The sequence below is a fragment of the Ascidia mentula genome, chromosome 3 (assembly GCF_947561715.1).
Source record: "Ascidia mentula chromosome 3, kaAscMent1.1, whole genome shotgun sequence".
Taxonomy (NCBI): domain Eukaryota; kingdom Metazoa; phylum Chordata; class Ascidiacea; order Phlebobranchia; family Ascidiidae; genus Ascidia; species Ascidia mentula.
In genome coordinates, this window is record NC_138568.1 from 5,773,562 (window position 1) to 5,793,601 (window position 20,040).

Consider the following 20,040-nt stretch of genomic DNA (forward strand, 5'->3'; position numbering starts at 1 on the left):
GTTGCTCATTCAGCTTATTACAACGTTTACTGCAGGCAAATACCACTGTGACGTAACAATAAGGATGACGATGATTGAGCAATTCGCAACAGTAGCGGATGGGCGATATTTACAGGACGCACAAAAAACACGACTCAAAAAGTACAACAGAAACATGATTACAAACGGCAAAGTGATGAATGGCAATTCTTAAGCGACGAGTCATTGTGACGTCACAGAATGAGCAGATTCAAACAATAATAAATAAAACAATTTGGAGAAAGTCAACGGGACAGTGAAAATAAGATGGTAAAACAATTGATGGGGTAAAGAAAATAGGTTATTTTGATTTTTTGCGCTTGCGACCGCACATACGTCATTTACAGTCTATGGTAGTCGCGTTATTATGGACGTGTTTTAGTTAGAAATAAAAGCTCAAGTTGAACACTGATTTGAGATTTGAAGATTTTCGTCATCTGCGAAAGCACATCACAAACTTTATAGGGAGCATCATTTTTTAGTGAACGTTAAATGTGAGGCAAATAATAATTGTTAGGTACATTTGCGCGTTCCATTATTCACGTTTCCGCTGGCATTGAAAATATACAATCACGAAAGTACATCTACCAATGGAAAAACCCCACATTCAGCAGCTTTGAAAACACCTAAAAAATAGGTTAACTAGCAAAAAAAAACTTTTTACTGTCCGGAATTCACAGTGAGTACGAGACAAACAAAAGGACAAAATTCCAGGTTGTTGTGATAGGATGTTAAATTCTCCACTATAGGACACCTTGGGGGTTTATTTTTTTCGCTTGCGTGAAATAGCAGCTTTCAGTTCTTCAACAAGGGTGCAAAGCTTTAGGGCGGGACCAAGTTTGAGTGACATATACTTGACCACGTTGTTGCTGTTCAAAAGCAGAAAGGCGGCTCCGTCGATCTCCTGGTACAAACAGTAAAATTAATGCGATTTGATGGATTTTGTTGCATGGCATTTACAAGCATTTACATACACTTTGTCTATATTTGGTTAAAACATTAATGGAATAGGTTTATTTGCGGGCACAATCCTCTTCCAGCAAGTAACCTATTACCAGCTTCATATAGAAAAAAAAACCTGCACTTACATGCTTCTGAAACAAATGCAGGTAAGAATGTAATGCCGGTTCTTTTTCGCCAACATACACGATTACGTCACTGATGCTCCACTTTGACGGATTACGAGAACGCCGTTTGCCACGTGGCAGTGTTGACGTCACAAGCTCTGATGACGTCACTTTTGACGCGCGGGCTTCCAGTGCCTCTTTCGGGGGAGGGGTTGCCAAAGGGGGCGGGGGGTTGGTAGTGGATGACACAGCTGTGACGACATAAACGACGACGTCATGAACTTTATTTTTAATGGGTGAAATATAAGTTTAGTGCAATAGCTTGCCAGTAACCTCTCGTTAACGTCAAAACAGGTTACGTCAGCAGTATAACTTTTTCAGTATCCCAATGTAACGCCAATATTATTGCTTAAAATTCGTTCAATTATTATGTTGTTTTTTTATGATATTTTACCATTACTGTCTTCGGAGTTGATTGGTTGTGAAGCTGAGTTTGCAAGTTGACTTGTACTGCTTACAGAAGGAGGAGGCGTGACTCTCTTTTCTTCTGTAAGGTTGAAGAAGCTACAGTTAAGCAGAGACTTAACTTCATAAAAAATGTGTTGAAATACAGTGACATAAAACGCAACGCCAATTTTTTCAACAAAAGTTGTCTGAACAAATTTCTTTACTGTTCAAATACAACAACCAGTATTTGGAATTATGATGCCTTCTTAGAAAAGGTCCCAATAGTTTTACTTTATGTTGACAATACTTGCGTATGTGCGAGACAAACACAGTACCCAAATCGTCTTGTTCTCGCTTGAAAGATTGGTCGGCATCGCTGGTCGTCGTGGAAACGCACTGCGCCATGGTAACGGGGTCACGTAATAACTTAACGGGACTGGAAGGCTGGTCAGACGCTGTAAAAAATTCGCTGTGTTACTTTTAGTGACTGACATCATATGGGCGTGATAGGTAGGTATTTTTTAGGGGGTGTAAATTCCATAATACATGGAATTTATGGAAACGATTGTTTTCTTGCTTCAAAGGGAATGTTTCCAACATAAAACTAACATTAATACTCCTCGAAATATACTCTGTGTTGCTGACGATACCTCAATGGGTGAAATGCATTTATCACATAACAAGTTATTGTTAAACGGCTTTAGGTTAGGGTGCTTACAATTGAGCGACTACTCAAAATGTTGAAGCTCACTGGTCATTATTGACTCATTTGATTCTGCACAGATTACCAATTAAATGAAGACACGAAATTTTATTTATTTATTTTTTTAACAACGCGCTGATGAGCTTGATGAGCAATACGTCGCTACCTTGTCGCGTTGGACAACAGACCAGACGACGTGATTATACAGCAAGTGCGGTTACGCAACGCAAATTTGGGCCACGCACCTGGAGACTTACTGAAGAATGTGGAGAAGGAAGTGTCAAAACGTCCAAGCTTGTTGTCGCTTGTGACCACCGATCCCATCTGTAGGCGTGCGGGCCAACCCTCAGTGGCACTTCTCACTATCTGCGACTTGCTGTTGCCGAACAGGGAGGTGGGGGTGGACGAGAGAGCATCCAGGAACGACGGGGAGGTCGGGGACTTTCCCGTTGCTGAGAAAAACATTTTTGGTTTCAAGTGGTCGGTAAAATGATTTTTAGCAGTTTGCAGACATATGCAGGCCTTGGATCGCAATGTTTTGTTCTTTTTAAGCATGAAGTAGGTTGCAGACAGTGTGCATGGTTTCGACCTATCCGATGTCACCTGTGCAGCTGATGACCGGAGCTTATTTAAATTTTACTTTTGGCATAGACGTTCGGGGAATAGTCAAGCTCATATTATATTCGATTTGTACAATCTCGAAATCACAGGATTACTTACTTGCTGCAGGCGTGACGTCACCCTTGATTCCGAACCCTTCCATTCTCGTGTAACTTGCCTCGCAAACTCGTTTCTTTTTCTTCTTCTTTTTTAACTAAAAAAAAACTTTTCATAAAAATGCTCGTTACCAAGGAAACATTCTCCTACTTTGAAACATTCTCCTTCGAGATGACGTTTCCGTTGCGATGACGTCAACATGGCGATTTGTTCAGGGGTGAAGTTGACCCCCACGCCTCCTTCCCCCAGAACTCTTAGTTCTCCCTCCTCAACCAAACGACCCGCCCTCTTCAGAGCTTTCGCCAATCTCCGCTGCTTTTTTTTCTGTTTCCACAATTTTCTTTCGCGTCGTCGGCGTTCCTCATCTGGCAACTGTAAAAAATGGCGACTGGAGGTCTGAAGGCGGATTCAGTGGGGCCAAAATGAAGCTTTTGCCTTCGCAGGTTTGGGTGATTCTTTAATATGTGTTCGGGACTACGTTTAGTTCAGCAATATTCTGCATAATAAATCTTGAGTCGCGCGTTTACGTTTATTCACAACAACTATTAATAGTTGGATACTTGCCTTGCTGTCTACAGCATTGTAAGATATTGGTAATTTATGTAGCGTAACGGTAAAACAGGTATTGGCTACTAAATACTGCCCTTCTGGCAAACTTTATTTTATTGACGTTTCTCAACGTTTCGGCTGTTATGCAACAGCCTTCATCAGGAGGTAAGAAATGTAAGTACAACAAAGTGGACACAGTTAAGGCACATGTGTCCACTTACCTCCTGATGAAGGCTGTTGCATAACAGCCGAAACGTTGAGAAACGTCAATAAAAAAAGTTTGCCAGAAGGGCAGTATTCAGAAGTAAATATGCCTGGCAGCATCAGTAACAACTTATTTAAACAGGTATTGACTATTTGGGTATATATACCCGAAGGATGTGGTTAAATTTGACCGCATACCAAATCGAATTTATTTCTGGGATTTTGGAGGATCTGAGTTCAAGATCTTTTGTCTGTCAAACAAGTAAATATATGGACCTGCAGGGATGAGTAGTCTGATTTGATTTGAATCGCTTCATCTTCAATTTCCATTTTCACTGCGCCAGAATTTTCTGTTGGACGGAGTGTTGCGTTGACTTCTGCAAACAATACAACAACTGGGTTACAAGAAGCAGCAGATGGTTGAGGCTTACATTTCTTGTATTAAAGGTAAAGTTATTTGCGCAGCCACCAATAGCAAATAATGTTGAACGTGTATGAATGCAAGTACATATTTACCTTCTTGGCCCTTTTCAACAGTGGAATCTTTGTTGTTTTCATCTGTGAAAATGGTTGATATAAGTCAAATAGAATATATTACAGTGTCAAATACTGCTATGTACTATTTATACTGAATAACAGAAGATACTTGCATGACTTGTGTGTAAGAATTTCTATTTTAGACAATTATATCATTTCCATTCACAAATTCACAATTCAAGAGGAAAAGATTCCAGATTTTTTCTAAGTTACCTCTGTTTTTGGGCTCATCACTCTCCTGTGATGTATCGGAGTCATCTGATGATATTGACCAATCAGAATTCGTGTTCGTTGATGTGGAACCTTTACCAGTTAGTTGCGGTGATGGAGATTTCCGCTCTTTTGCGTGTTTCTATCAAACAAATTATGTTGTCATTAAAATAAATACAACAGCATGAGGGGAGCTTGTGGGTTTACTTTTTCGTCTCTTCCTTGCTTTGCTCGAGTAAGTTTTTCAAGAGTTCGACGCTTGGCCGGTTTTTCAATGGATGGTGGAGCAGCTTCAGCTGTAATAAAATCATTTTAGTGCGTTGCATTTAGGACTATGCCATAAGGAAATGCAGTACTAGTGAAACTGAGAGTATAGATACCTTTGGAGACGTTTCCTTTCACATCAGGGTGATTTTTGACACTTCTTGTTTGTCTTTTGCTGTCCTCCACAACAGCCTTTATCTTATCGGCCACCATCGGATTGTCACCTATACAGTAAATATTATCAAAAAGTGGTTTGGAAAATACATTAAAACTATTATGACAAATAGAAACAACATTGGCTGACAGCTAAATAACTAATGACAACCAGACAGAACTGTTTTTGTGACATGGGGTTATTTTAGCTTGCTTTCCAACCTTTTTTTCCGGGTGACTGTATAGGATGATTGTTTATATGACACCAGCCGCAAGGAAAAATATCTCGCGAGTCAAAGTTGCACCAGTAATCGAATGCACCTCTCCAACCATCAAACGAAACAAAGATCTGTAAACATTTGCTGCATAGTAAAACATGAAAGTGGTGAAACCACTCAAACATGGGCGCTTAGAGAACAAATAATTTTAATAACCAGTGTTGAACAAAACACAACCTATTTTTCAGATTATTTATATACATCTGACTCAGACAACATACAGCAGTATTTATACACAACCACTAGCTTTAAAAAAGGGGTAATATAGTTTGCATGTTCAATTAACTGGCTCTTGACAAACTTTTACCTGTTCGCCGTCAACTTCACCGATAGTGGCAGGACAAATAAGTTGGGGATTCTTTAAATCAACTGCTTCCAGTTTCATCCCAACTTTGAATAAGTTGGACTTTGGACCTTCAGGTTCCTGAAAATATTAATGTGAAAACAGACCAGACCACTTGAAACACCTCATTGTATAACTGTCAAATACATAAATAAGACAAAGGAATATTTTTTTGCTGGTGATACTCATAACCCATTTCCTAAATCTGCCAGCAATGTACAGTCTGGCAATAACACTTTGATTAGACCATGCATTGGTCATTAGGGACAATTTGGCATTTCCTTTTCCTTAAATCCACACCCTTCTCATGTTACTGACAGACATGCATTGTTTTAACCCTGTACGTGAATATTATTGCCAATATTTGTCTGATCATTGATTGTACTAAATTGGACTGCAACATGCCTGTATATACAAAGAGCAAACAAAACTTATTGACAATCTTGTTGGATACACCAACACTAAATTTCATACATCTCACACATGTTTGCAGCAAAGCAGTTTTGTTTCGGTATGACAAACATGTCTTTGGTTTGGCAGTATTACAAAACCACTACATAGGTTAAATCATTTATGTATATGAACATATATTATATACCATGTTGATCATATGACTTATAAATCTAGGCCCATTTATGTAGCACAAAACAACAGGTGAATTTCACAGCTTAATTAATGTGAAACTTCATATAATTATGAACGAAAGAAACAGGTCAACTTTTTTGTCAACACTTGGTAAACAACAGCACCACATAAAAACAACAAGTAACTCACCGGCAGGAAGGAATCTGCATTCGCGTGGCTTCCTCCTTGAAGAGTTCTCTGAAGAAAAGCTGGCCAAGTGGATACATTTCTTGTAAAGCCAAGAGGAGGCTGTAGTAATCCCCCATGAGCCTCACATGTCCCCATGGGAAATATATCCTGGAAAAGTAGGTTGTGCTTAGAAATATAACATCCCTTGTAGAAATGTGGAGGGTAATAGTTTTATAATTAGGAAGTGTCAAACACCAACCAACAAAATATCGATGCTATATGTGTTATCACAGAATAAGGCAGGTCATGGTCACACTTACTTTGGAGTTAACCAGCCTCCAAAAATCATTGCATGTGTCTGTTCCATCCAATCGAAGACAGAGACGAGGACCCTGATACAAAACACACAGTGGCCAAAATAAATTAATGACTAAGAAAAAAGATGTAGTGATATTACATTACAACAAAATACAGCAGCTCTGTGTTTTAATCAAGTTTTCCAATACCAAACTATTTTAAATGCATTCAGACACTTTACCTCTATTGTGACAATAGTTGCAACGCTGATGGCAGATGGATTTCTGGCATCTTTAGCTTCCAATTTTTGAAAAATCTCAAATGTGTTTTCCAGCGGTTCATCTATTGGATCATGTTTGAAACAGTCTTGTGGCGCCGCTCGCATACCAGTCTGCTGTAAGTATTTGTCCCACAAAAACTCCCCTGTCAACGCAAGCACAAGATTACACAACAAAGTTAACTAGTTTTAGCTGCACATTGTCAGCAGAACCAGTACTATTTCTTTTAACAACAAAATATATACAAGAGTAAAATAAAAAAACTTCTCCTATGAAACTATTTGACACTTATATACATAAAAGGAATGGAAGCATCAAAACTATTTTATAATTTTAGCAATTATTATGTTGGAATAGTAGTGATGGTATTTTTTGCTCCATTTAGTTCAGTGTAAGGTGCTGCCATAGCACTAGTCATTCATGTTTTGTACAGAACGTTTGAGCTACAAATAGAGTTTGGAAGCAACATTTATGTCCCAGGTTATTTGAACAACTTACTACATCAGAAGTACACAGAAATGAAAAATTAAACCACAGCACATTGCTTCACATACAACACAGACTGTGAAGATGGCGCGCAGACAAGCAACGTTTTGTGTATGGATAATGCATTAGTTTATTTTTTGTCACATAGCCTATGTCCGCCGGGAAATTTGACCTGTTTTTCCAATCTGGCATATAAACTACAGCAAGCATTTTGAAATGGGCCTATAAAACAAATATTAAAATATGCAAATAGCCTTTAGGTTTCATCTTTGAACAAAAGTTAGCTTTACCGGCAGAATAATCATTCTTTCCAGCCTTCCCAGGCTTTTTGCTGCTGGCAGGATTTCCATAACTTGAGCCCGACTTCGTGCTTTCATTGCTTGTTCGCCGGGACATCGTTTCCGCGGTTTTGCAAACAACTTTCAAACACTTTTCTCAACTATTTTCCTTTTCAGAAAGGGTCTTTAGCCCAATTAAAAGCAAAGTACTTTAACGGAACATTCGTAGTACCCACGTGACCAAAATAAGTCGCACAATAACACATTTTCAATTTCGACTTTACTGATCATATTTTCTAAACAATTCACTCTTTTCATCGGCAAAAATTTATTTTCAAAGGTAACATGATGGCACCATACTGTAAACTAAGGAGTAAATATGACGGAATAAAACACACCACAGTGACATTTCTACATGGATTGAAATGGAAAATAATCAGGCAAAAAAATCACAATCACAGTTAAACCAGGTAAAACCTATCAAAATGCATTCAAAAGAAAGTTTTAGATTCTTACAATAAGCACACAAACAACGATCTGAAAATGATCTTGAAAAAAGTTTTGATGCTTTAACTCTAAAAATTCCGGATGGTTGCAGTGAGACCACGCAAAGACCATCTGGACGAAGGGATGGAATCCCTGTTCACATCTAGTTCAAACACTGGTACTTTGGGACTAGTTCTTGTCACAAACACAGGACAAGAGTATATGTCCACAGGCCTAAAAATATGGAATATGTTTTAGTTAAAGTAGTATATTTTAAAAAAATCCAAGAAAATATAATTCAGCGCAACAAGCTTCAAATCACAAAAACAGCAATATTGTAATGCAGCTTGTAGAAAGGGACCAACAATTATAGGCCTACATGGTACGCATGGTAGTGACACGCAAAGGCATCCATTTTAAACTGGCACACTATAGATTCGAATGGTTGCTGATTCCTACTTTGGTGGTGACGCACATACTCAACTTTACATACTTGGTACGAAATGCTTTGTTAAAATTCAAATCACCTCGTTACATCATTTCCCGTTCCGTATTTTGCTGTCTCAGTGGTAAAAGTCACGTGAATGACTGGAAGCGGAGTAATCGGTCCCGCTTTTGGTGGGAGATCCAACATTTCCCCACTAGTCTTGTCCCAAGCGCAACCCCACATGTATACGCCGTGCAGAAAGAAGCCTTCGGCGGGAGGGTCGCGAAGCTGTTGAAAAACGTGTTTCAACCAAGTGTTCAACCGCTAGATATAACCAACGGTTCGGAATCGTGAGGAAGATCATATAGAAAAATACAATTGCTTAAAGTTTTCCCCGAACACGCCTGTAGGACTGATAAATAAGCAAAGACATTTATAATTTTCTTCCAGAAATCAACCTTTTTCCAATATCACTTGTTGTGTGTGACACAGGTGAAAACTTTACAAATTACAATGTAGAATAACCTCGTGTTGAAACGTAGTTTTATTTTAAGGAAACGAAACATGTTTACTTATATTATACTTTTAATAAACAAGCGGGCAGCATCACAACAACCTAAATTTCAAACGCCCGACAATAAGATATAAAATTATATTTCTTATACAACATCGTTCCTCAGCCTAAATTATACGGTTGATGCATTTCATCCAATAACGTCACAATACTCACGTGATCCTTATCCCTTTGCGTCACTTCCGTGTGGAAGACGATGTTGTCGACATTTCCGGATTTCTCAATGTGGGATTTTATTGCCTCTTGCTTCAAAACTGCAATAAGGGCCCGTGGTCTAAAAAAGGCTCCGAGCCAGTAGGCGGCCATCTTGTCTTTGCCCTGAACAAAATCACTCGTAAGCGAAGTGTTTGCTGGACTGAATCGAGATTGCAGATAGAATGCGCATGGTTAAGGTTGTAGAAATCATACAATCGAAAAAGGAAAAATACGAAAAAGTATATGAGAGAGTTTAACTTTCGCCGTTTTCCTGAATTTTTCAGTTCAACGTAAAAAGCATGACCAACGTAAAAAGGCCGTGCAAAAAATCACACTTACCCTTATTAATAGAAATTAAATTGAATTAACTTGAGCCGTTAAAGTGACAATTATTCACTAGCGCCTTTTCTTCACTAACCACAGCCAATATTCTCTCGAAATGTGCCACTCTTGCCGATATGTCGCCAAGCCATTGGGACAGTGGGGTAGTGTTCGGTGGCGCTGTTTCGCCCGCTAGTGCCATCCACTGGGCGGGAATGCGGGAGCGACATAACTCGTTGGCGATCATGACGTCATTGGGACACAGGCGGTCGCCAAACTGGTCGAGGCTCTCTACTGCCCCCTTGATGGCCATAAGGCATCTATCAATTAAAGTAAATTTTAAGTAAAAATTGATAACACGACTTTAATTTTCATGCTTATTGACTCGAAATTATATTGTAAATGTTATTCTTGTATTTCCCGTTTCGAAAGTGCTTCACGGCGTTTAGGAGAAAAAACAACTCTGTTTTTATAGTAAAGCCATTTTTAGAAACCCCCCAAAACAGACAAGCTTTTATCACCGTTTAATTTCAGCCAGGAGCTTCTGCAGTTTTGCGAGTTCCTTTTGCAGAAACAAATTGAACGGTGTCTGGCCTCCTATCTTCCGAATACGTTCGCTAACATATTCCTGAAAAAAAAATAACGCCGTTCGGTTTGACTTAGTATACCTGGATACAGCAATAACCAACACAACAATAGGCGTAATAAATGCGGCAACAACTATTCCTGTTTACGTCACTTTAACCAATGACGTCATCTATTTTTAGCAAACGTAATAAACATGTCCCGCAAACCAGCAGAAAATCATATTGTTCATTGGACACGCGTACTCACTTTGCTCCACGCCTTGGGTAGTTTGGGAAGAGCGTTGTAACAAACTTCCCACAATTCCACCTCCTTCTTGCTCTTTAACAAGTGGTGGCTGTGGGTGGCGAACACTCCCCTGTAACGTGACATACAATGCAAATATGACGCAACAAAACGTTATATGACGCAATAAAAACGTTATACATACAGGAGATAAGACCGAGCTTCTATGAACCTTAGTTATAAAAATGACCAATTACGTCACACAAAACAAAAAGGGGTTTTACCTCGATATAACCCATGGGTGGGAACTGGTGTTGCTGATGGACGTCTGTGGGGGTACGTCTAGCGCCGTTGGTGGACGGGGGTACAGTTTATGACTCAGTGAAGATGTTTCGGGGAGGAAATCGTAGATGGTATTCAGTCTAAAAATATCAAGAAGTAAAAAACGGCAAAAAATTACATAAATCGTTTAGCGTAAAGAATCGTCATTACTTTCAAAATCGTACTTTTTCAAAATGCATTTAAAGAAAATTAAAGGAAATTTTAACGTCTGGTGCAATAGTACGCGGGTATTGTAAAAAAAGTAAACACAATTAACCGCAAACTATTTGGGTCTCAAAAGCAACGGACCGTGGGGTGAAAATATACGTTGAAAAACCGCACCTTGTGAAAATGTACTGGTCGTCGCCAATCACGGCCTCGGTGCTTGGGTGAAGGTTGCACGCTTCGGCGACATCTAGCGAGTGCTGCGGCATGGTGTCGAACGACTGCACGATGGCGCCCTGCTTCACGCTTTGTGCAAACAAGATGGACGGCAAACGGTATTTAACTGCAAACAGATAAACGTCAAAACGTGACAGACATAGTAGATGGTCATAATATTTTATGATTTTGACATGGTTTACTTCTTGGCAATTCAAATTCCTTCTTCACTGAGCTCCCAGCTAACCAGTAATCCACCAATGTGTTGAGTGCTTGTTGGTCGTAGGTATTGGTCAGGTGGCAACCGTAAATAAACTCCGCTATCTGTGATCTAAAACGAGAGATAATATTTAAAAGTCGCAGACTTTAAACGAACACTTTGACAGAACGTTTTTTTTTAATACATTGACATAGAACCAACAACATTGTAATTTGCACAAGGGTTTGATTGAATTTGCAGAAATGAAAGCTTGAATAAAGTTGATTTAACTAGGGTTTAACATACGGTACATCATGTCAGGAAGACAAAGGGCGTTTTCTATAGTTAAAAAGAGTAGTCATCACGGCATACCTCAGACTGGACCAAGATATATTCCTCAGCATGATATTGGCTCCGGCGTCCGAACCAGATTGAATGTCAATGAATTCTTTTGTTACGGCAGCGAAAGAAGCCTGCAACGGATTAAACATGTATAATACTGAAGACCCAGACACACCGAAAATGTGTAAACGTGTGTACTTCTAATATCACATGAAATTATTATTTTTTCATTTAGAATAAGCAAGCTCTTTATAGCATGATGGTTTGACTACGTGTCAGTCAGTGTGTATGTAAGATAACAGAAAAAACTGACAGAGATTTGCCCACTAGGAAAGACAAAACAACCATAAAAGTCTGTGCAAACTTCTAGTCACCTTAAGCTGCTCATAATTAACATCGCTGAAAGCATCTGGTTGCTGCCAACCAACACTAGATGGCAGCCTTCCTCTCAGTTGTATGGCTCCGTGAAGCAAACACACGTTGTGCAGACATGGCAACCACTCGGGTCGCGATGACGCGTTGATGACGTCACTATTCACGTGGGTCGTGGCAAAGCGCAATAAGTTGTCCTTCATTCCCTGCATAACGTAAGAACGAGAATAACAAAGTGGGTATTGTTTGATCCCAACTCGGAGGTATCAAGCGTCTTGCAGGTGCAAAATACAAGCAAGCGGACTTTTCCGTGTGCTTGTTTTAAAAACATGTTATTGGCCAAAAAAGAAGCACAGATTCTTAAAAACTAGTGCTGGATAAAATATATTTTTTGCTATTGGTGGTGGCAAGTTTTAAGGTATATTGTTTTGAGACGCAACATCAATCCAAATTTTTAAACAACTGGCAGGTTATGAAAACAACGATATGTGTTCTGTTAAGTCCTCTAATAAGTGATGCTCTGTGAGCAGTCACGGGCTGGAATCGAATGTAGTTTTAACCAGCGGCCAAACTTAGCACATCCGCATTCGAAAATGAAGTAAAAGATCAGAAAGTGACGACAAAAGCTCATATCAACGCTTTTAAGCCATATATAGACCGTTCTGTTAAAAAAAACGCCATTTCACCTTCGGAGCTTCGACGACAATCTTCAACGACGCGTGGAGTACTGTAGTAGGGACTTTCCCCGCGTCGGCCTCGCACGATATCCACAATTGAAAACTGGGTGTGACGTCACTGGCCTCGTTCAGTTTGGAGAAGAGCGACTGGATGAGCAAGGGGTTTGTGTGCGCGTTGTGGATGAGCAGAAGGCTCCCCTGATAACAATGGTGCAAATTAAGGCACAAAATAGGAACATTTTCGCGTATTTTTGGAAAATAGATAGTGGCTACTGATGACTGCAGACAGCAACGAAAGCTTTTATGAGAAAGCAAGGTTTACAGCCTATAATCGGTTTCTAGGTAAATACAAAGAACAAAAATGTTACCGAAAAGTAAGGTTTCCCATCCTTCACGCATTTGCTGCTCATCAAAACTAGTTACTTACCGTTTGCATGGCTTGTGTGAGGACTGACTCGGCTCTTCTAGACTCCCTGTTCCCACATCCGCTCAATGTAATCACTTGGTGAGGCGTTTCGACTTGACTGGCAAATTGATCGAAGAGATTCACAGCTTGGTTGTTTTCTGTTGTCAAGTAAATGGTATTACATACACTATCTGACATTACACGTGGCCGGCAGGTTTATTTCACTCCGTTGGCAAAATGAACAGTGGGCACACATCGAATTGCGACGCAGGGATGGGATACATTTTAAATTTTAAACCTTTATAATCTTTGGGAATTGGATGGACAGCAAAGGCCCATAGCAGAGGTGCTAAATATAAGCGATTAATTAACACCAACCGAATTATCAAGATATGGTTTAGATAACTGTAACCAAAGGTTTTATTCGTTTTACATTCGTACGAATTTAAAACCAAAACAGTATTTTTAACATTATAGCTTCTACATATGTAACGTTAATAAAGTTGGATGATTCCATACCAACACGCAGTGTAAAAACTAAACCAAGATAATACATTACTCCCCCTATATTGCGTGCTTTAGGACTTCGGCGCTACAATGCAAATACAAAATCTTTTGTTACAAAAAGTTTGATGATAAAAAAGTTGGTTATTACAAAATTAGGTAAAAAAACTCTCACCATTTACAAACAGCAAGAGAATGGGGGTTTTCGGTCCTGCTTGTTTCGAAGCTCCCATGAGGTCCGGACCTTCGTCGCGGAGGTATTTTTTGCCTAATACTCTGTATATAAACTCGGTACTCGCTTGTATGAGTCGCTCTCCCCTCAAGGCCCTGAATCATAGTTTGTACAGTTTGCCTTTGCGCACATGGACGGTTCAGAAAAATATATATAGGTCCCTCTTACCTGACAATGAGGAGTCTCTGTAGCGCCGTAAAGTGTTCGTCCGCGTTGTCGGGAAGACGACACTTGGTGACGCTCTCGGGTATATCTCCCTCGCACAACATTCGCCACTGCATCTCCCGCCCGTCCTTTGGCATCTTATCGAAGATCTCGTGAACCCAGTCGTGATACGTGGCCAGAATCTATTCATATGAGCAGATTTTTCACGTGATCGACCCTTGTGATAATGAAATTTAAAACTGGAACTAATACCATACCTGTAGGTTGTGGAATGGCTCTTCTCCCATCCAATCGAAAGGCTTCTTGGCTTGAGCACGTGATTCAGAGGCGTGACGACCTATTGCAGCCATCAGAGCGTGACCATAATCGGGAGAAATTAGAAATTCTCTTTCTCCAACATTCACATTTCCTGTACGAAAAGATATATTACTCTTTGTCGAAAAAAAAACCCCTTTTTAAGCACATCTGTAAAACTGACCTATAGATGGCAGTGGCAGTCCGATGTGATTAATTTAAATAACAAAAGAAAAAATAGAATGTTATCAAACCAAGTGAGTCTTCGATCTCTATTGCCATTAAGAGGGCGAGCAGATATCGGTCACGCTCCAGCAGTCCTTGACAGACCGTGAAGAACATGCTGAAGGTCATATCGTTGCAAATCGCTTTGAGGGCTGAACGTTCTGACTGGTGAATGCTTTTGTCGTACAATCTACAATAATACAAAAAATAGAAAACCGAATAGAAAAAATGCAAAGGTTGTCTGTAAAAGGGTTAACTCATCCAAAAAGGGACAAACAAATTTGCTTGACAATAATATCAATTGTAATGTGTAATAACTGTTGCCTAAATCAGTTTGTCTGCACTGAACTATATTTTGATATACCGAAGGTTCTTGTATAACCGATTGATGACTGTTGAAATTAAATTTTTTAAACAGTTTCCAACTTTACCTGATAAAATGATCCCAGCTCAGATGATACAACGGATTCACCACGCACATGACGCGCGTGATGTCAAAGAGAACGGAGCCACGTAGCGCCACCTCGCGGAAGCCTTCTTTGGCACGTTCGATCGCAAGCTCAGCTGTGTCAATGCGACTGTGGCTGCAATACAACCGAACTAGTCAATTATTTCCAATGTTACAAGTTGGACTTACATAGATATACATAGACACATAGATATAAAAAAATATCTATTTAAGAATTCATAACGGAAAGTTCTGTCAACTCTATAAAAAAACGTATAAATAAAAAATTGTTTCTTTCACTCACGTCTCCGTCGTTTCATCGTAGTGTTTCTTGATCTCGGCTAGCTTCTTCGTTATAGCGAGATCGTTGAGGAGCCGAAAGTCGCCCGCGAGAATCCCCTTAAGTTGTTCCTCCAACTCCTCGAGAATTTTCATGTTACGCGATTTTTCGCGCTGTGTGTTCGACCACTCGTCGCGCAATCTTGGTTTTTCAAGTCGCATGAACCTGGTTTTAATTCATCACAACGTTCATATTCAATTGCGTTTATATCACGTTTCTTAAGTGACTAAAATAGTCAAATTTTGTATGCCTGGAAATAACATTAAATTGAGAAAACAAAAGTTCCACACCACTGAAACGGGGCAAAGGGCTGTCACAGGCACATTCACATCTTGCACGAATAACATGGGTGGTAAACTCTTATATATGCAAACCTGTCAAGTAATTCTGCTTGGACACCCTCTCTAGTCGACTGGATGTACACGAGTGTTGTGTAAGCTGCTATCTCTGGTGGGACATCTTGCGGCGGTGTTGCAGTGTGCAAGTACAGCCGGAAGTTGGGGTTGCATTCTACCTCGTGGTCGCCGACCTTTGCGCCATAAACAATGTGTTAAAAACCGAAAAAAGCAAGTTTATTTGACCATAGAAAACATAAGCTAAAAGAAAAGGCTTGAGGCGATGTGCACTGGTTCCTCTTTCTCGACTATACGTGCGCGATTTGTGTTAGATATTTCCTAACCATTATTTTGAACGGCGCTTTGCTTGTGTGGAACTCTTTCCTGTGCCGCAACACCTCGCGAAACCGATAGTCGTTTGACAGCTCTGTGACGTCACAATAGGTGATGAGAAGGGTATTTCCCTCGCTAAGGCAAGTTTCAAACTGTGCTCGCAAATCCTGTTTGAAACAAAGAGATACAAATGAGGAACAATATAAGAAGGGACAACTTTTACATGACGACTTTATTTACGTTGTACTGAATGATAACGAGGTTGCTGGTGACGTAATTGTTCAACCAGTCGACAATTTTGGCGACCGGGTCGCAGACCAGACACCAGGTGGCGTGTTGGGCGGTGAGAAGGCAAGCCTGATCCAGTGTGAAAAGATCCACGGGTAGTTTTTTCGACACGAGATGTTGGATGTCAATCGGTGTGAAAAGAAACTCGTGCAATCTGATAAACACAATAAACACAAAAACTTGATATTGTATAAGCTTTTGCAGTACGTATAATCGAAACTAACAATATTTTCATTTGTGGCTTGTTCAATTTGGATATATGATTTCAAAAGAATGTAAGTAGGAAAGAGACAAAAAAATCGCACCTGTAGTTTCTAAACAGCATACGGCTTGGTATGGGCAGCTCGTAGTGTTCACACACATGCGTGTAGAATGACGTCATCCTCTGACGCGCATCTGACGTCATTCCGCCGCAGTAGGTGAGGTACGCGGCGGCCAGAATGCAGTTGGTTACGAGTTCTTCGCTGCTAATTGTATCGGCCAGCTCGTTTGACCAGCTTTGTTCCAGAGGTTTGAGACTGTGTGCATCAAGGTTTGATTAATGGATGAAGTTTCAACGTTTCCATGCAAAAGGATGTCATATTTAGTTTAATAGATGTTGTTATTGTTTAGAGTAGATGAATGCGTCAATTGCGTTGTTTATGCTGAAACTTACGCCAAAACACCACTTACTCCATGCTCTTACCACTTACCAGCGAGACAGCAAAACATAATTTTGCAATACGAAATGTTAAAAATTAAGACAACCTGAGTGGCAGCAATGTAGGTAAATAGACAACGTTTCACCTTTCCAGGGTGTTCAACGCAGATCGCAATCTTTCCTGCGAAGTGTGAAGTTCGTCGTTCAGTCTGTGCTTTTTCACTACCGCCTCGTCGTACCTGGAAACAGTGAAACACCGTTGCAACTCCATCCCTACCCACGTTACTTGACCAATGAGAAAGGTCTTCTAACTCAATTCACATTCCAATTTAATTAAAAAATCGAAATGTAAACTTATATCTGCACAATTTTATATTGGATAGTTAGTCAAACTTCCAGGAAAATGCACAGGAATATCAAAAGACCGCGCATAATTTCATTTTCTACCATTATAAGGGTGAGATTTTTACCTCTGCTGCATTGCATTGACACTTCCTTGCAGATTCTGTATGTCGTCCTTCGTGAGGCCTTCGATCGACGTCGTAGATCCGACCTCGTCCTCATCCGCACTTTGGTCTGCTTCGCTCTCATCCACTTTCACTGATGGCTGAGTAAAGGTTTTTTTCGTTCGAAGTTGCATCGTTTGGAGTTAGAAAAAATCAATTGTAGTTTTGTTGGTCAATTGTGTACCATAACTGGCGTTAGTTTGCAAAAGAAATGACAAGTGCTCCACAAATATAGGAAGGAACAATCGGTTTGCTGAGGCAATTAGACGGTTTACTATAACAAAAATTAATAGGATTATTTACCACACTCGCAACTGCGAAATTCAGGCAGCCCTGACGAAAAGAAAATGTGACATACACTAAGGACGAGTGACACGTGGCAATCTGCTACATGACAATCGAGCTAACGAAGTATTTCAAGTGATGCAAAGCAAATTAAATGAAGCGGAAAATTGTGAGGTGATTTTGGTGGTGAAACTACCCTTACTTTCTTTCTGCGAAAGCAGTAGCGAGAACGACGAAGTAACGTCTAAATACAGAGAAATACGGCTAAACTAAAAGCTAACCAAAGCTGTGTTAATGATTTCTAAGTTAACCAAAGGAAAACGGTCGACTTTTTCAGAAATTCCCTCGCTTTGCAAACAGTTTCGGGCGAATATCCACCGACCTTTTGTTCTTCGATCTCGGCTTGTTGGATTTTCACCCTTTCAGCCTCCAGCTGCTGCAGATGATCCATGGCGTGCTTCAGAGGACCACAAAGGCGCGTGTATTCAACAATAGATATCACATACTCGACCAACACGGCAGCATCCTCACTGCTGTAACGAGCCGCTGATATTGTGATTCCCGTGTCTAAAAGCATATATGTCAAGGTTTTCTTGCCAAGGGATCAAAACAACTCTTCCGAAAGTTTCCAAGGGGAGGTACAAATAATCATGCTCCCGGTGAGGTTTGAACTCACGACCTTGGACACACGAGGCCGCTGTCCTACCGCCTGAGCTACGCGAGCTCACCGGTTGGAGTGGTCGCAAGTCATGATCTAGTTACACTGGTGCGCAAAGGTAAGGTTTTGTTCACGGAAATGTAGTGAAAACCTATCTGTTCGATGTGGAGTAACTTACTAGTAGCCTTCCTCTGTTGAATGACGGTTTGTGATTCCTGCAGGAGGGAGCCCTCACCGGTAACTCCCTCCTGTCCTTCCCTGCCCTTCACCAGATATGACTCAACATCTTGTAAGATCGACTCGTTTAAACCGTTCTCCCAGCATACGCTGTACATAGACTTTACATTAAATGGCAGGTTTGCAAACGCTACACAAGCCCAATCCAGCAGTTCTTACCGTTTTACATTTTTTTACGACTCGTTTAAACCGTTCTCCCAGCATACGCTGTACATAGACTTTACATTAAATGGCAGGTTTGCAAACGCTACACAAGCCCAATCCAGCAGTTCTTACCGTTTTACATTTTTTTACAAACGTATAACACGAGGTGGCAATAGCTACATGCTTAGGTACTTAAACAAAAAATTGTATTTTTATATTAATTTTTATTATATTTTTACACATGATTAGTTTTTTATAATAAATCGGGCAAGTCACCTGTGTATCATTTCGACAAATCGCACGGTGTCATTCATAAAGTTCTGCATGCTTTTCCACTTGTTGCGATCCACTGAACCGTCACCTTGCATCCCGGACGCCATTCCTTTGAAAATATATTAAGTTGAACTTCTTACTCTAAACTAAAATAAGGATTATAAAAAGTGTAGGATCCAAAAATAGTTTCCAAAACAGCGAAAACATCTAGCTGTCAAAGTGCAGAGACCGCCCTTAAATAACAAACACTAGGGCTTGGTAGACCAATGTTTACTACTTCTTGGACACACCGACGGTAGTACTTTGTCTAACAGTGGATTTGGTGTGTTGGCCGGTGTGTGAGTCAATCACAAGCCCATTTCACCATTATATCATTATATTCAAGAATCACGTTCAGTGTATACGACCTTTCGGTACTAAAACGTCACCAAAAAGCTGCTTACCGAATGAGCTCGCTGTTCTTGTGACTTGTCGCGTCAGGCGTGATTGCTTTGGTCCTTTACGGGGCCCGGTTTTGAGGGTGCTACCTGAAGATACGCGCGACGATTTCTCATCCGAACCATCGATGTGATCGATCGCTCTTTTCGCGGTCCTGGGCGTCTTCGTTTCCGGCCGACCTTGCGATTGTGGGTCGGCCTTTGTTCCACTGATCCACGGCCGGGCGTCCACCAGAACCATTACCATTTCAAGAACCTTTTTAAATCACCATGAACGTGAATTATTTCTACTTCACATGCGAAGACAAGGCGATATCTTGTTTATGAGCAAGTATTGTTGTACATTGAAAAGCATCGCAGTAACTTAAATGAGAACATTGCCACACAACACGTACTTCAGGGTAAAAGCGTTACTATCAAAGCCTCAAGGGAGTCGCAGGCTATTTTACTATTTGTGACGCAACAGTTACCTGGGCAACTAGAATGGGAGGGTTGGTGAAGCCTTTCAGACGCTCGATGCAACCTCGGTCAACTTTGTTCTTCCATAATTCCACTTGATTTTTTGCAGTTACAAGACTTGATCTTAAATTAAACAACAGTCTT

General features: G+C 40.3%; 2 protein-coding genes across 3 annotated transcripts in view; both read right to left on the reverse strand.

Moving 5' to 3' along the window:
* Positions 1–16: 16 nt before the first annotated feature.
* LOC145894161 (uncharacterized) lies at positions 17–7,757 on the reverse strand. Of its 2 annotated transcripts, none has more exons than XM_082982637.1 (18): positions 7,595–7,757; positions 6,782–6,963; positions 6,564–6,635; positions 6,265–6,411; positions 5,455–5,571; positions 5,092–5,218; positions 4,833–4,940; positions 4,660–4,748; positions 4,456–4,594; positions 4,222–4,263; positions 3,982–4,082; positions 3,103–3,324; positions 2,956–3,049; positions 2,493–2,687; positions 1,868–1,987; positions 1,540–1,632; positions 1,107–1,336; positions 17–922 (listed from the first exon to the last, which is right to left on the reverse strand). In XM_082982637.1, exons 1-18 carry the CDS (start codon positions 7,698–7,700, stop codon positions 782–784), a joined length of 2,325 nt encoding a protein of 774 aa, XP_082838763.1. In that variant the 5' UTR covers positions 7,701–7,757; the 3' UTR covers positions 17–781. The 2 variants fall into 2 exon arrangements, with proteins under 2 accessions (XP_082838763.1, XP_082838762.1); XM_082982636.1 differs by having other exon boundaries at positions 2,481–2,687.
* Positions 7,758–7,899: 142 nt separating this feature from the next.
* LOC145895393 (dynein axonemal heavy chain 5-like) overlaps positions 7,900–20,040 on the reverse strand; it is a 46,270-nt gene continuing 34,129 nt past the window's right edge. The window contains exons 76-105 of the mRNA XM_082984198.1: positions 19,908–20,019; positions 19,444–19,693; positions 19,004–19,109; positions 18,525–18,673; positions 18,071–18,255; positions 17,368–17,504; positions 17,044–17,136; positions 16,563–16,775; positions 16,210–16,411; positions 15,981–16,136; positions 15,676–15,830; positions 15,266–15,466; positions 14,945–15,097; positions 14,543–14,703; positions 14,252–14,403; positions 13,998–14,176; positions 13,773–13,924; positions 13,115–13,251; positions 12,697–12,885; positions 12,013–12,216; positions 11,669–11,769; positions 11,301–11,428; positions 11,059–11,224; positions 10,680–10,817; positions 10,420–10,528; positions 10,107–10,213; positions 9,683–9,905; positions 9,226–9,387; positions 8,596–8,783; positions 7,900–8,302 (exon numbers count right to left, since the gene is read on the reverse strand). Of these exons, the coding sequence (XP_082840324.1) occupies positions 8,158–8,302; positions 8,596–8,783; positions 9,226–9,387; positions 9,683–9,905; positions 10,107–10,213; positions 10,420–10,528; positions 10,680–10,817; positions 11,059–11,224; positions 11,301–11,428; positions 11,669–11,769; positions 12,013–12,216; positions 12,697–12,885; positions 13,115–13,251; positions 13,773–13,924; positions 13,998–14,176; positions 14,252–14,403; positions 14,543–14,703; positions 14,945–15,097; positions 15,266–15,466; positions 15,676–15,830; positions 15,981–16,136; positions 16,210–16,411; positions 16,563–16,775; positions 17,044–17,136; positions 17,368–17,504; positions 18,071–18,255; positions 18,525–18,673; positions 19,004–19,109; positions 19,444–19,693; positions 19,908–20,019 (4,753 nt within the window). The 3' untranslated portion in view covers positions 7,900–8,157. The remainder of the gene's footprint in view (positions 8,303–8,595; positions 8,784–9,225; positions 9,388–9,682; positions 9,906–10,106; positions 10,214–10,419; positions 10,529–10,679; positions 10,818–11,058; positions 11,225–11,300; positions 11,429–11,668; positions 11,770–12,012; positions 12,217–12,696; positions 12,886–13,114; positions 13,252–13,772; positions 13,925–13,997; positions 14,177–14,251; positions 14,404–14,542; positions 14,704–14,944; positions 15,098–15,265; positions 15,467–15,675; positions 15,831–15,980; positions 16,137–16,209; positions 16,412–16,562; positions 16,776–17,043; positions 17,137–17,367; positions 17,505–18,070; positions 18,256–18,524; positions 18,674–19,003; positions 19,110–19,443; positions 19,694–19,907; positions 20,020–20,040) is intronic.